This window comes from Zalophus californianus, chromosome 3 (genome assembly GCF_009762305.2).
Source record: "Zalophus californianus isolate mZalCal1 chromosome 3, mZalCal1.pri.v2, whole genome shotgun sequence".
NCBI lineage: Eukaryota > Metazoa > Chordata > Mammalia > Carnivora > Otariidae > Zalophus > Zalophus californianus.
In genome coordinates, this window is record NC_045597.1 from 110,877,111 (window position 1) to 110,893,236 (window position 16,126).

Sequence of the window (16,126 nt, forward strand, 5' to 3'; positions counted from 1 at the left end):
GATGTGAAACACTTCCATTGATGTGCTTTGTGTCTAAAATAGAAACTTAGGTACTTCCAAGAATAGGCAAATTGCAAAGTTTCTTTGATTACAGTTATTCAGATATACGAGACAATATAAATACAATTTAAACTAAGAAACAGTGAAGTCTACATATTACATTACAGATCACTTGGGCACTGAATTCCTTGAAATTTACTCATCTGTTTAGGACAGAGAAAAAAATCTCAGATCTTAAATAGCATGCTATTTTCCTCTGTTGACCTATTATTGATTGCTTATTTTTAGGAGGGAGTGTCTATCACCTTGTCAGGAGTACCTTTCTTTCCTATTGTTGATTATAAAAAGAAATATGAAATAAAATAAAGAACAAAAATCACTATATTGTCATATTAACAACCTAACTATTGAAAAGGAATCCATTACATTTTTTAAATGTAGAATATGTTTTGACTTTTTGTCACGCAAAGTCATTAGTGACAATGACCTGTTCCCAAAAGAATGTAGTCATTTACCTCTATCACCTGAGATTATTTAAAAATGTTTCCACCGTATTGTTGTGACTTAAAAACACACCTTCATATATTTGCTCTTATGATAAAGTTAGCTAAACTGACCAGGTCTGCATTTGTCATTTGCTTGAAAGAATATCTTCTTAAACTTAAGTGGGATTTAAAACCTTAACTTCAAAACAATCGAGTTCAGAATTAGGTCTCCTCCAGTTTAAAGCAGAGTATGTGTGGGTTCAAGTTGAAATAACACACGGCAACCCAGAAAAATGAAGAATAACTAAAAACAGATTAGATACACTAGAACATGATGTTTAATCCCATAGATTATAGGAAAAACTATCTGGAGTCTTAATTTGTATAGTAATCTTTTTTAAAAAAGGAAAGGTAACTTAAATATGTATACTAACATTTCAATATTGTCTTTTAATTCTCCCAGTAACCTCAAATCTCATCCCCTCAACTAGCTTACTAATAGACCCAAGTTTGTAAAAAAAAAAAAAATCATAAATCATTATGATGATTACATTCCTCAATTGAAAAATGAAAGCAAAGTTCAATCAGATCCTTCTCGAAATGTTTGCTTCCCTTACATCCCTTACGTGTCCCCGCTGCTTGGTCTTGCAAAGTCTGGTTTTCAGAAGCCCATTATTAATTTCTAACCCAGACTGCAGCACCCACTGGAATGTACTTGGCTTTATTAGCTATCATATGTTCCTGGGTCACAAACACAGAATATCTGATGAAACATTGATCATCTTCCTTCTCTTTTCAGCTCCTCTAACTTTCCTGTCAGGAGCCTGAAAAAATATGCACAGTTACTGTTGCTGAGGGGAGACAAAGTTTAACTTCTGGGTTGGCAATCGGAGAATAATTCATGAGCAGATTTCTAGCAAATGATATGATTTGCTAAATTTTGGTCTTTGATTTATATTTATGTACTCCTGCTACTGTTAAGGTTTTGCCAACCTCAATTAGATCATGAATGAGATCATTTTAATTCAGCCCCCAAACTGTGACCTGACCATGGTCTGAAAGTGTTCAAAAAGTAATTTTAAGCCTCCTTTTGATTTGAAAAGGAATACTGCATGCTTGGTCGTTCATACAAATAACATAAAACTTAATTATTGGATGATTTGGCAGAGGACCTTCTTGCCAAACAACAGTCAATGCCAGCTACTGTGATACTGGCGATACCCAGGCCCCCGAGCACACAGCCCCCTGTATACAGCATTTGTTCATTGTGTCTTAGGGCAAGATGCTTTCAGATAGGATTCATGGAGCTGGGAGGCAGGGTGCAACTCGAAGGGTGTACCGTATTTATAACTCCAGTTAAAAAATGCTGTCTCACCTAGAAGGGAAGTAGATCTGCGCTGTCAAATCACCAGGAGGCTGTGACAAAGGGAGCTTGCAGCCTGACACACGGTGTAACAACATAGCAAACACCTTTAATCCTGTCATGTCTCATACCCTTTACTTTCTCACACATTTGTGGCTGCTTGAACGTTGACACCTACACTCTTTTTCAAAACTAAATAAGGCAATCTTATTTAAGCCCGAATGCAACACCTGTAAAGTTATTCTTGTGCCCGGCAAAAAATAACCATTAACTCCTTCCTCTTATAAATGTCTCCCTGCTTGCTTTGGCAAGTCTTAAGTTGGTAACAGTGGGCCTGAGGCCCTGCCTGTGAGGTTCACATGACCTTCCAAGCTCTGAAAGATAGGCAACACTTCCCCCTTGAAAAGATGCGGGGGCTGTGATAATGTCACTGTCCCAACTGGCCTCTTAGAGCTTTTTGAGCTGAAGCCCCTTTCTTGATCACAAACTCCTGGTGTCTTTTATAGTAAGGAGAGAGGCCCCAGCTGCTTTATTCCCTCTAGCTACCATGGTCTAATATTTTAAAAGCTGGAAATGAAAATAGCTTTTCTAAAGATATTTCCTGGAATTTTTAATGTGCTGCCTTGATTCCTTTTTTTTTTCTTGCCAATTATAAACCACCATTTGGAGGGCTTATGAGCAATGTAAGTCCACCTCATCTAATTAAACCACATTGTTTTAAAAGCTTGAACAGTTTTCATGTCTACAAGACTTGTCTGAATAATAAACTGCTAGAACCAGAATTCTGAGTGTCTTTGGAGAGCCAGGATTTTATCTGCTGAGTGCAAAGAGCCAGGCACTCAAAGAGTTAAAGAGTGTTCCCGCATTGCTGGGTAGGTTAATATCACAGCTGCCTGGTAAAGCATTATCCCGGTACCTCACTTAACAAAAGCCTCCTTTTGCAAACAGACTCCCACTTTCCCCCCAAGTGTCCAAAGGTGTTTACTGAAGTAAATCTGCCTAAATCCTTCATTGCTTGGGTCATGGGGGTGGATAGGAGGGGTGGAAGGTGTAGGGATAATCTCTTTTTGTAAATTCTGTAAATCTTCTGGGAAAAAGAAAAAAAATCAGGAATCTGTGTCACATGCTGGTGTACAACTTCTAATATCTCCGCTAGTTTTACTCTTATAAGTGAAATCCGCACAATGGCTATCAGAAAAGCCCCCATTTCCAATTATTCACTCTGCTGTTTGAAGCGATTGCACTTCCAAACTTGTGTGTGTGCGCGCGCGCGCACGCACGCGCATTATGTGCTTAATCTAATTGTTGAAAAACTGTTGGTATCTAAAAGTGGTTTCAGAAAGGAAAAAAAAAGACAAGACAGTTTAGGAGCAAGATAATGTAGCTGAAAAGTTGTCACGAGAGGTTTCTGCTCTTGCTGTGGTCTCATTCCGATACCATTAACTGCATGTTACTTTTGCATGTTGAAAATGGAGGCAAATAACAGAGTAAAACCTGACAGGTCCGCCTGCGAGGGTTTAAACAGTTCCCAGTAAGAAGGAGCCCTTGAGGCATAAACTTTCTCTCTGAGGAGAACATGAATACCACCAACCCCTCCCTACAAATCTTGAAGCATCCAGTTTGAGATACAAAAAGGCTGTCATCTCACAAATGTTAAACATACTAAAAAAATCTGAAAAAAAAGTATGGAGAAGGTGTGAAAAACGTGGCACTTTACAGCCCTCAAAGCTTTTTAAAATAGAACAACTTTTCCCCCTAAAATTCTTTTCAGAGCATTTTTTTTTCCTTTTTGGCTCATTTGAGAGTTTCTTTCTTGGCTTTTTTCCCCTTTCATTTGAAAATATGAATTATCATAAAAAGTCAGGGGGAAAAATGGGAAAGTCTTTTCCAGTTTTCCTGAAGATTTATCAGTGTGTTCAGGCTGGGTGTAAGCACTTCTCCCTTTTTCTCTGGGCCAGACACCCATCACTGAAACCAGAGCGGGGCCTTGGGAGACTTTACCCCTTCTCTCCTCCAGAGCAGTCTCCAGCTGCGGCAACTGCCCCCCTTCAACCCCCCCCGCAAGTGCCCTCACCTCCCTGGTCTGATGATAAATAATAAGTAAAGCCAAATAGTAGGCAGCACTCGAGAGTGGGAAGTCCACACACCTGACCCCAAGTCTAACAGGCTTCTGAGGGAGAATTTGATCCCTCTCTGACACTTTTTACCTCAAGTGTTGAGCGGGTGGCCATGAATAGTACAGACATGCCATCTTGTAACACTATATGCCTGTCAGGAGGGACAGGGCCTGGTCAAGCATCAACTATATAAGGCTGGTAACTAGGGAAAGCCCAACAAACAGCCACAAACACCTAAGTTATTTTACTCAGCTACTACCCTCTGCCTCTCTCCTCTTCTCTCTTCTTTCTCCTCTCTCCTCTCTCTCTCTCTCTCTTTCTTTTCATCTTGGCTTTCTGTGGCAGAATGCAAATGGAGCCTGCCGGCGGTGAAAGGGCTGAATTGTGATTAAGAAGAAGAAGAGCTCCTTTCTTTGTTCTCCCCTCAGGGGATGTTTACTGGGAGAGACACAGCGGATCAGATATGAAAGGCATTCAGGTCAGCATTGATGTGAGCGAAAGTGAAATCATACCTAAGGCATTCAAAAGACCGCCGTGTCAGGGGTTCAGCTAACGGTGCAGCTACTGTGCGTGTCTTCCCGGAGAAGCAAAAATCTTTTCACAGACTGGCGATTTTTTCTCCCTAATTTACTACAAAATTATAAAAGTTTCCCCACCCTATTTATTTCCTACCAGATGACACAAGAGTTAGTATTTTTTCTCCTTATGGACCACACGCGAAATTAGACCAACTTCTAATAACTGTATTACCTTAGTGAACCAGCAAGGCACCATCTGAACTGTGAAATCTTTTTTAAGCAGATGTATTCATGTGTGATACATATATGCATAATATGTAGGGGAGAATGAATGAAGAGAAAAGCCAAAAGCACACACATGGATGGCTTTTCCTCTCACTTTTCTCAGAGGAAACACAAGACAACACACACACACATACACACACACGCACGCGCGCGCGTGCGCACGCGCGCACACACACACAGTATAAAAACAGTACAGAACACCTTAAAACGAAATTCTTTATTTACTTTGTAACTACTAGTTACACTTTTCCTGAGAGTTTTCACTCTGACAGGACTGTCACCCAAGATAAAAGTATTTGGCACATAGCTATTAAGGCAAAGACTTCCACAGAGTCTGCTGATTATTACTGCTTTCCTTTTTAAAAATGCTGCATGAAGAAATACTTGGATCTTACTTTTTAAAAGTTTACACTCCCCACAGCCCAAATAGTCATTCAATAGATTTTCCAAGTGGTAAGCTGATGCTGTTGGTATAAACAGAGCTATGTAAATATATACAAAATTCACAAATCACAGCAAACATACAAATAATAGGGAGGTGCCTAGATGTTTCAAGGCTTAAAAATGAAAAGGAAAATCACATTTCATCCTCTGATTGCTAAAGAAAGAAAAGAAATGGGGGGGAATAGGGCTATATTTATTGGTTTTAAATCATCCTTCCCTCTGTTCTGCATTATTTTTTTCAACCTTCACATCTTGGCTAAAAAGCATATTTGAGCTTATGTTAACATCTGCTTTTGTGGTGACATTTAATTCTGTATATTTTCAACTAGTGTTTCTGCATCACAGATTTTCCTCCTTTATCTCTTTGCTCTAAAAAGACAACCAAAGAGCAATCAAAAAGGTGTCTGACTTGGCCATTCAGACAATTGCCCCCTTGTGGGAATGAGGGAATGAATGGTACAGTGGACACCCCAGCACCATTGACGTTATAAACATGTAAATGAAACACATTAGGGCAGACAATCAATTGTCTGTGAGCATTGCAAACCTGCACTCCCTCTCTCTGTGACAGGCACAAAATAGTGTCTACCTTGGGAAGCCACGGTGCTGGAGAGGGAAAGGACAAAGAGTTCCCTTTCACACAGAAGAAAATGCACCTTAAAAGCCTTGGAAGAATGCAGATGACAAAAACCGTTGTAAGGAAAAGAATCTCCCACATCTTAGAAGAAACGCGGCACTGCTAGAGAGCTAACAACACCGCCCTTTCCTACCTTCTGGGTAGACATACATTTCTCCAAGGAAATATTCTTAATATGGCATTAGGGTGTTTGATAACCTCTTGGAATTTTCTTTACTTTGAGCAAATTAAGCAAACAAGAAAGGAAGCATCGGATACATATGACATAGCAGTTTAGCAGGGAACTTTAATCTTGGCTTTATTCGTATTTGGAAATAAATGCTTAAAGACGTGAATTTATTTTTATTTGGCAACAGAGTAACAATGTAAAGTTTAAAATCCTTAGCCCACCCTTACCCCTGGTGGAGCGTCACACTATGGATGCCAGCAGGCTAGTGGCTCTGCTACGAAGGAAGGCATGTTCTACCCCAACTGACTTAGTGTTTCCAAACCGAAATAAAACAAATAGATCAGTCTAGATACACAGCCCCCAGTCTTGTGTGTGTGCAGCGTGACGAAACTTGCAGAAGCTCTCCACAGACAGAAAAGGATGGAGATGGATATCTTTGGAGCGCCCTCAGAACTGGTACCTGCCACACAAACTGCCTGAGTGCTTTGAGAATCAGCAAACAGGCTCCCTATAAACTCATCAACTTTATGAAGAAAGCTACTTGCAAAAGATTTCTCCACTTGCAAAGATAACCAAGTCTGAAGCAACTGTAATCCGAAGGAAACTTCCCTGCCTCAGTGTGTACTGAGGGGATCTGACTCCGGGCTGCCCCATCCCAACTTCACCTCTCGGGAGAGAGTCAGGAGCCACATTCTGAAGAAGGGGCAGAAAGCATTTCTTGTCCTTTTTATGTAAGCATCTCTGAAACGGAAGCAACTTCTCTGTCCTCTAAGCATCACCACCAGCGCCTCCACTCCCTTTAAGGAAGTGGTAAGGAGAGAGGGCTTATCTTAAAAAAGGATAATCATGTCTGCTCATCTGCTTGTTTCTCCCCTAGGGTCCAGAGCCCTGAACACATCCAACTTCATCCCTTTTCTTTTACCACTGGAAATCAGAGACCAAAGGCATTTGTAAAAATCTTCCCCACTCCCCCCACACAATCCCCAACCCTTTAGCTGAAAGTTTGAAGAAAAATCAAATTTAACTTTTCTGTCTTTCTTCCATTTCCTTTTCCTCTCCACTCTGAATTGTTTTCATCTAAAACACAACTTCATTCCTTTTTCTGAAACAAGTAGTTTCCGGATTTGATTTTGGTTACAACCTGCATGTATGTGTGTGATTTTTCAGAGGCTGATGTTGGAAGGCAATGGGCTGGGGAGGCTGGCCCATCTTCCTAGGCTCCGCAGGATGCCGCAGGGAAACAGGAGCATCCCCAAGAGCTGGAGCCTGAATCAAGGGGCTGAAGCAACAAACTTTGCAAGTTACAACCGGGCCCGCCAGTGGCAGGCAACAGCCGGGCATCTCCGGGCTCCAAGTGCTCATTTCTGACTCCAAGGCTGTGTGGAGATAGTGGGGTATAATCAGGGGAATGGAAAAGGGGGGGTGGGTTTTCCCCCTCCTCTCTAGCTTCAGTGAAAGTGTTACAAAGTGAGTCAGGCGACTGAAGATCATCTGACTGAACTTTCTTGAAACCGACACACATTCTTGTCTGCCGGCAACTTGCTTTTTGCCTCCTTCCCCCTCACCCCTCTCCCCCTTTCTTCCTGCACATCTTACTTTCTGGGAAGAGATTTCATCCTTTCCATGTGGGGGAAAGGGGACTGTCAGCTATGGATTAACTTGGCCCTGGCACTCTCTTTGCCAAGCATCTTGTTGGTCTGAGAATCTTGAAGGCTGGGTTTTAGATTCTGGTTTCTCTCTTTGCACATTTATTTCCCTCAAACTGCCTCCTTCTCCTTCGCTTTTTAATAATTGTATACAGCATCGTCTTCTAACCCACATTCTTGACCAGCCTTTCAAACACACACACACACACACACACACAACTGCTTTACATGTTTTTTCTTCTTGTCGCCTTCCTTTATATATACGTTGTTGACTTCATTAAAATTATATAAAGTGCCATTCTAGTTTCCTGGATGACCATCTTTTTTTTTTTTTCTTTTTCTTGCAGCTTCTTACTTCTGTGATTAGTATTGCCATTATTCCTTTCCAGGAATTTCTATATGATTTTGATAAGCATCATCATATTTAGTGTTATCAGCAAAGACACAAGCTCAAAAGTGACATCTTTTCCATGAATCCAGGAAAGAAGAAAAATCCACTCAGTTCAGATAAATCCTGGCAATCCCCAAAGGGAAAGGCATTGGATATGTGCTTGATGAGAAAGAAAATGAAAAAGGGGGAAGAAAACTCTTCTACCTGCTTCTCAAAACCAGGGCATTGCTCAGTCAGATTAAACCCGAAGGAAAACACTGACAAGTAACCAATTCACAGCATGTTTTTCACAGATTATTTGGAAAAAGAGACAGGTAATAGTCAAAGTTAGAGAAGCTGTAAACAATGGACAGGCTTGTTGTTAAGTGTGCAAGGCCTGAGATAAATGCCTTAAAAAATGTGCAATGCAACTTTCCATTTCGGAGTGTTGAGGCTTCTCCCAAGTTAGTGGCTGGGCGTAGGGGAAATGGTTGCGGGGTCCATGGCTGAGCACCTCCCTGGCACTCTGTTTCACCTGCGAAGCCCCCATCAGGCCTCCCTCTCCACCAGCCCCACCCCTCAGGGTTCCCAGGGAGCTTGGAGCCCTCTCTTTCCCCAGACCTGGGCTCTGGCCTGACCTCACTGCCCAGCCAGGCTGGTCAGCAGTGGCAAAATCCCGAAGGGGGTGGGAGGAGGCAGGAAAGCAGAAACAAACATTCTAAATAGTGTCTTCTGCAAAAGAACACTTCTGGGAACCTTGCTTTATATCTCTTTCTCTTTTCTCTCTCTCTCTCAAAAAAAAATATGACTGTTTAACATAAAAAAAAAAAAGGCTCCTTGACACAAAGCTTTTGTTATCCAGTTGATCAGCACCGTGCTTTAGATACTTGTAAGAGGGGGAAAAAAGCCCCACAACAGACATTGATTTTAGAAAATCAATAACCAACATTTAATAAAAGGAACAGAGGAAACACAAGAGAGGAGAGGGGGACATTAGGTATAATTTTAGTGTCTACTAAATTACCCAGAGATGGGGAAGGGGAGGTCTCCTGTGTAAGGACCACCTTAAATAATGCCAGATTCCAGAATGAAGAAAAAAATTGAATTAAGAGAGAGAGACAGAGAGACAGAGACAGAGAGAGAGGGAGAAAGAGAGGAGAGACTGACTTAAAAAGAGGCAGCCTCAACTGGATCTTGGGGAAGCAGCTCAGAATATATTATTGTACTTTTTTTTTTTTTTTTGTAATACTAAGCCAAGCAAATAGATCAAAGGCAGCACAAAGGGAAAGGCAGGATAACGTAACGAACAGTTTCTGACCAAAATTCCTCTATCACTCCCCCATATGGCTCGACACCTCCACCACAACAAGCAAAAGATACACACACACACACACACACACACACAACACACACAACCTAGAGAGACAGAGACAGATAGAGAAGCATCATTTGTCTCTAATCAAAATTCTCTCGTCTTTGTGTTTTCTCTCTCTCCAGCACCCCACACTGCGCCCCCAGCCGCCCCCTCCCTGCGCCGCGCAGCTCCGGGGCAGGCCGGGGGCGCGCACAATTGTCCTCTCTAGAGGAAAGTTCCTCCAAGTGGGCCGGGCGGTCCCGGCGAGGTGCGGGCTGGGTTTGCGGGAGGCCGGAGGCCGGGCCGGCGCCGCGTCCCCACGTCCAGCTCAGGAGCGTCAACGCGGCCCCGTGCCGGGTGATCAAGCTGAGATCGAGGGGAGCGAGAAGTTTCCTTTCCCAGTCTGAGCTGGCGCTAGTTCGCTTGTTTGTTTTGGGGGGTTGGTTTTTCTTTTTAAACTCAGTATCCTCTGTCAGCTCCCTCCAGCACCCTCTCTGGTCCCCAGCTCTCTCCCCTCCCCCAGGCGCCTTCTGCGCTCTTGCCAATCACTTTTCTCTTTTATTCCCACGATTTTGTTCGGGGGTAATACCTAGGGGGGTCGATCTCTCTCTGTCTCTCTGTTTCTCTCTCCTTTACTTCATCCCTTCTCTGCCTCTCGCCAAGATAGACCTTATTAACAGTCACCCTTTTAATCTCCCACCTCTGGTCTGTGTGTCCCCCTCGTACCCCTATCTCCTTCCTCCTTCCTGACTCAGCTTGGATAACGGGCTCCTCCTGACCATGTAGAAACTGCCCAGAAGTCTCCCTGCTCTCTTCGACCCCTCCAGTCCCCGGCGTGGGGCCAGAGCCCGCTGGAGAGGAGCCACCCACCCCCGAGCCCGCACGGACCTTGCCGGACCCCGCGCAGGGCCGGCCGAGTCCCTCCCACCCGAGGTCCGGGCGCGCCCAGCCGGGCCCCGCTGCCCGCGGACCGTTACTTGGCGTACGGAGAAGCGGCCGCGAGACTCCGGCAAGAAACTTTAAGCCGTGCGGAGGCACAGCCCCAGGCCCCCTCTCCCGCCCTCGCAGTTCCTCTGCCACCCCCGCCCCCGCCCCGGGATCCTGCACAACCCGGCGCCCAGGCCCCCGCCCTGCCCTTGCCGGACACTCCCGCAGCCCGGCCGGGGACCCGGCGGACCGGGCGCTAGCGGAGCGAGAGGCGGAGGCAGCGGGAGGGCGGAGGCGGGGGCACAAGGGGGCGGCGGGGGTGGGGGCGCGGGGCCCCCGCCAGACCCCAGCTCTCGGAGCCCCCCGGCGCCCCCCGCTCACTTTGCCCGGCACTTCCCCAACTCCCCGGGTCCAGCCGCCGCGCGCGCCGGGCTCCTGCGCCGGCCACGGAGAGAGGCTCGCCCGCGAGCCCTGGGCGCCGCCGCCGCCGCCGCCTCGGTTCCCTTTCCCTTTCCCCCTCCTTCTCCCTGGGTCTCTGAGCCGCGGAGTGGCCCGGAAAAGTTTGGTTCGGGCCGCTTCTTACCGTTTTTCCTCCTGGGATTGGCTTGTTTGCGCCTCTTGCACCGGGGGCCATCCGCCATGATCGGCTGCTTCATTGATAAGAGCGGATCAGATGGCAGTTCGCATGGACTCGGCGCCCTGCTTCGGCAGCACGCAGGCTCGATCTAGCAACCAAACACAGCGACAATGTGGGCATCGCCCGCGCCCATTGAAACGCGCGCGGGCCGCCCAGGGGAGCCGGGCCAGGGCCCCGGCGAGCACCCATCCGCGCCCCCCAACGCCAAAGCGAAACTTCGGCGGCCCCCTCCCCGCCCCCTACCCCCAGCCTTGGCCCCGAGGCGCTTTGTGTTTGTTACTGTTTGGTGTGTTGCACCCGCGAGGGGATCAGAGAGACAAGAATTACATCTTCAAAATGAGTCATAACTCCTGACCGTATGAGGGAATGCACACGGCGGTACAGTAAGGCTGCTTGACTCAGGGCTAGGCGGACCCTTTCCTCGGAAAAGTCCTCAGCCCGGCTCGGGAACTTGGGGTGAGGCGAGGCTTTCTTTCACTCTCATCTTGTCTCACCCCCCCCCGCCCCAACCCCATTCCCCAGAGGAAACAAACAAACAAACAACGCGAAACAGCCCCCGGATGAAGCACACTCGGGCAAATTGATAATAGTAATTATAGGAAGCCCACTCGCCCCGCGCCCCCTCCCCTCCCCTTTTGGAGTTTATCGAGGCACTGTCTCTACCTCCCCCCAGTCCCCCGCCCCCAAATTAAGATTTCCCGTTTCACGCCGAAATAAGAAGTATAATTACAAGCCTCTTTGGACACTGTCGCTTCCCACCCCCCCACTCCCCCCCCCGCCACTTTGACAATATTTACTTAAGTATTTTCCCCCACCTCATTCACACACATGCTCCCCTACACTGGTTCCTTAAATAGTTCCAGTAGATTTTTTTTTTTTTTTTTTTTTTTTTTTTTTTTTTTTTTTTTTTTTTTTTTATCCCCTCAAGAAAGGAAAGAGAAAGTCCAACCGCTACGGCAATACTTTTAAGCTCTACTAAATGATCGTATCCTTTCTGGCTTCGAAACTTTTGTACCTAAAAATCGAGAGAGGCGCTGCATTTTTTCAGCTGAAACTGTCAAAACTTGGAGAAGGGGAACCTCGGAGGCAGGCAGGAGAGGAGGAGAATCCCGAAACTCGGTGGAGGTTGGGAAGATGCTGTGCCTCGAGGATTAGTTTAAACAGGGGCTATAAAAGATGTAACAGATGCAAACTGTAACACAAGGGCCATTAACCCTTTCTCTGCCGAGCACACTCCGTCCCCACGCCCCGCACCTATTGTCTCCTGTGCTCGAAGCTTTGCAGAAAACCTGGAAAGTGAGTATCAGTTTCCACACATTTGCTGAGAGGGGTGGGGGGGGGGCAGAGAGAAGGGGAAGTGGATGATTTAGAAAGCACCTTGAATTTAACGTAGGCATAGTGGGTGACTTTTAAGTTTGACACATTTTGTCATTTCTTGGCTCTCCTATTGATTGTAAATTGTTGGGAAAAATCCTGAAATAAGGAAATGGTCACACAAGTGTCTGGGATGAAACAGCTGGCCTGCCTGTATTCATGCTGAGACTTACACACGATTGCATATAAATACATGTTTAATAAAGTAAGCTGCTAGTTTTATGAGCATGTGTGTGTGTGAGGGATAGATAGAGCATTTGTGCTGTAAACTTTATCTTTGCCTGTTATTTCTAACTCTGGAGTTAGTAATCTTGCCTTCATCATTATAGGGGGAGCATGTAAAATATATAAGTAGGTGGGAGATAAACACATTCATGTTAGCCGGGCTCATCACTGTTCCTGGGAACTCCAGTTATCTCTCTCGACTTTTCAGTGCCAAAGTATGGAATGGGATATGTGTGTGCATGTGTCTCCTGTTAAATCCATGTCTATAATACTTTGCCATTTAAAATACAATTTCAAAAGTTATCCTTAATTTAAAACTCTGATATCCTGACAGCAGCTTTCTTCCCAGCTGTAGTGACCCCCCCCCCACCCCATACACACACTTTGGTAAACGACTCAAGTTCCATGAGGACTTTCACTTCTTTATTTATCATCACAGAAGTGAGGTGTTACTTCACATACATACACACACAAAGAATAAAATAAAGAAATGAAACTCGCTAAGCAGACAAAAACAGGCAACTTTCTGCTTAGAAAACAGCCTTCTCCGGTGGGAGAGGATGCACTGCCATATCTAAGAGAAAGACTTGCCCCTGAATTTGGTAGGTTTGTATCGATCAAGTTTTGTAATTATTAACAGGTATTTGCCAAGTTTTAATTGCTGAATACAATGAACTGGAACTAGATGCAAAAACAGAGCAGAATCTCTCCCCTTGAAGAGTTTTCATTCCACCATGTAGTTCTCAATAAAACTTTTCCTAGGGTGGGTAGCAAAAGGCACCTTTGGTTACCTGAATGGACAGGTACAGGGCAAATTATTTTGGGGAGGAAAAAGGAGAGAAAAGGAAGGAGAGAGAGCGGGAGTGCCAGAGAAATCGAAGAAGTCACTCTTGGGGAAAGCCTGCCATAAAGGAGCTAAACCCACCTGAAATTCCTGCCCACAGACACTCCTTCTCACTTCAGACTCACATCCCCACTTAAAAGGAGAAAAATCATAAAAGGAGGGTGGGGGATGACCATACCAAAAAAGAATAAAAAGAGAGAAAAGGGGAAAAAAAAAACCTACCTGCGAAGTCTTGTTTGTAGTTTTGGCCAGAAATGGTGAGAAGAAAAAGCATGAAGAAGCCGCGAAGTGTGGGGGAGAAAAAGGTGGAAGCGAAGAAACAGCTCCCGGAGCAAACTGTACAAAACCTCGCCAAGAGTGTCGGGAGGCAGGACCGTTATTCCTGCGGAGCAGGTTAGAACTGATCTCTTTCGGCCACTCCAGGAAACACAAACCTGGGGACGGACTGACGTGTTACGCCTCTTCTAATGACATTTTTTTCTTTTTCTTTTCTGTAGGAGAGAGAGGAGAGACCCTGAAACACGCGCCACCTATCTTTGTGGGGAGGGATAATTGAAGCGCCCTGAGCGTGAGCATCATGTGAAAACGTGATCGCCAAGTTTCTCTCTGGGAAAGGATCTGGGATAGATTATACCTTGAAGTCTCCGCAAACGCTTTAGTGGAAGAAATGAAATTCCACCTCCCTCCCTTCCTCTCTCCCTCCCTCTCGCCTCCCTCCCTCCCTCCCTTCTCCACGCCCCCCCGCCGCCCCCCCCCCCCCCCCCGTCAAGCCTTTGGCATCATTATCCCCATCACTAAATCCTACAGAGTACAGGGCGGAAAACGGTGCACACCATTCACAGAACTGGAGAACTCTAAGGGGCGAAAGTTAAAGGGAAAGATCCCGGGTCCTCAATCCAGATCGCTTCTTCTTCTTATACAGATATTTCTAATGACCAGATTTGAGATGAACATTAAGTTGTGTGGATTTCTCAGCACGTCTTCTGGAACTAAATTCTTTGCCTTTTTTCTTATTTATTTTTTTTTTCTTTTTAGATGGCAGAGCCAGAAAAAAAAAAAAAAAAGCTGCATGTGAACTGCATCTTAGGGTGTGTGTGTTGGGGTGTGTTTATGATGAATTTTTGGATTGGATCCCAATACTAAAAAGTAGTTTGGCATTTTAAAAAAGGGTCTCTAAGTAAATTAACATAGAGAGCTGGGTTGACTGATCTCTGAATCTCTCTGCATTCAGGGAGACCTCACTACAAAGTGAGGGAGTGTGTGTAGGAGGAAAAGGAGAAAGGCCATAGAGAAACTTAGCAGGAAAGGAAGAGCATGATATTAAACGGCATGGGGTCTAAGTTTTGGAGTATATATTTTTTTGATTTTGCAATTAAAGTAAAATTAAAAAGAAAAGACTCCACCTTTGCTCTGAAGGGATTGGTTATGTAAATATGGAAGGGATTTCCTGGAGAATACAGCTTTCTACTGTATGGTTAATTAAATAATCACTCAAAAGCTTCCAACGTGACGCTTCTGTCGTAATCCAATCAGGTTACATAGGTCCTAAACAAGAAAGATATTTTCCACATCTGGAAGTCAGCAATTTAGCAAGTACTGCACATTATTAACCAATTCAGAGCCCACTTCCCAGGGGAATTTTTTTTGAAGTTTAAGTGTTCTTAACCAATGCTCTGCTGTTTTGTTAATCAAAAAGCTGGTTTACACTGCACGTAATTGGAACTAATATAGAAGTAAATAAAGACAGCCAAATTTGAGGATGCTGAGCACAGGCATTTATCGGAAAAGGAAGAAATTTCTTAGCCTCCAATGGTTCAGACTCAATTTCTTAAAGCACTGAGACTTTTTTTTTTTAAGAGTGAAAGTGCTTGAGAACCTCAGAGCACAAATAAACTTCCAGTCCCACAGCCTTTGGACTTCCTTGCAAAGGTAAAGGTGGAGGTGTCAAGAGAACTAAACAACCTCACGCCAGCTTTTCTGCTTTAATATTGTTAGTGTCACAACCCCCTGTTTTCAGTCTGATGAAATCTGAAACAGATAATACCCTGATCCAACACTAGACTTTTACTTATATTAAGATAAACTGCTTTGAATTGTGCTTTGAATGTGTGCCTAAAGCAAGACTTTGAATGTAGGAGTCACTTGCAATTGCACTCAGAGGAGGGAAAAGCCACCACATGGGTTGCCACATCCATACTCCCAGAGGTGCATGTCTTTGTATTTTGTATATTGGGGGTGGGGTGGGGGGCAGTAGCCATCCAGCATGACCACAGCCTCTTCTTACTTTAAGATGCAAAAAAGTAAAATTTCACCGTGGTTTACAGACTTACCTCTCTCCCAACTTGAGTAATACAATGAGAATAACTAGATAAATTAATCTTCTTCCCCACACCATTACAGATAATTTACCTATAGAAGAGGAGCATTTGAGAGCATCAGTCTAAGAGTTAATTATAAAAAAGGAAAATTAATGATTTCCAATATGGGTCAGACATATTTTAAATTTTATGTTTTACATTACTTTTAATAGTATATATTTATATTAAATATATGTATGACTTATCAAATTCCTCCTCTATTTATCTCTATTGTTAATGTCTTTTTTTCTTCCTCTTCCCACTTTCCCTCCTTTTTATTAAAAAAAAATGGAATCCAACTTTCTCTAGAAGTTTGCTTTTCAGCCTCCCCACTTCCATTCCCATGGAAGAAGGATCCCATTGCAAGGAGTGAT

General features: G+C 44.4%; 2 protein-coding genes across 6 annotated transcripts in view; one reads left to right on the forward strand and one right to left on the reverse strand.

The window, feature by feature from the left end:
- The window catches only part of ZEB2 (zinc finger E-box binding homeobox 2), a 129,868-nt gene extending 116,085 nt beyond the window's left edge, over positions 1-13,783 (reverse strand). The window contains exons 1-2 of one of the 5 annotated variants that reach the window (XM_035726646.1): positions 13,618-13,783; positions 10,899-11,040 (exon numbers count right to left, since the gene is read on the reverse strand). In XM_035726646.1, the coding sequence (XP_035582539.1) occupies positions 10,899-10,971 (73 nt within the window). In that variant the 5' untranslated portion in view covers positions 10,972-11,040; positions 13,618-13,783. Of the gene's footprint in view, positions 1-10,898; positions 11,041-11,232; positions 11,802-11,967; positions 12,107-13,617 lie in introns of those variants that run through there. The other 4 variants (XM_035726647.1, XM_027590240.2, XM_027590237.2 and 1 more) reach the window with 4 other exon arrangements.
- LOC113920039 lies at positions 11,999-14,033 on the forward strand. Its single transcript, XM_027590178.1, has 3 exons — positions 11,999-12,248; positions 13,638-13,788; positions 13,893-14,033. Exons 1-3 carry the CDS (start codon positions 12,138-12,140, stop codon positions 13,949-13,951), a joined length of 321 nt encoding a protein of 106 aa, XP_027445979.1. The 5' UTR covers positions 11,999-12,137; the 3' UTR covers positions 13,952-14,033.
- The last annotated feature ends 2,093 nt before the right edge of the window (positions 14,034-16,126 follow it).

Excerpts from the sequence above, each read along its gene's own strand:
- LOC113920039 (XM_027590178.1), top strand. The coding sequence starts at position 12,138 with ATGCAAACTGTAACACAAGGGCCATTAACCCTTTCTCTGCCGAGCACA. Across the intron at positions 12,249-13,637 it reads CTTTGCAGAAAACCTGGAAA|TTTTGGCCAGAAATGGTGAG; the intron begins GTGAGTATCAGT and ends TCTTGTTTGTAG. Across the intron at positions 13,789-13,892 it reads CCGTTATTCCTGCGGAGCAG|GAGAGAGAGGAGAGACCCTG; the intron begins GTTAGAACTGAT and ends TCTTTTCTGTAG.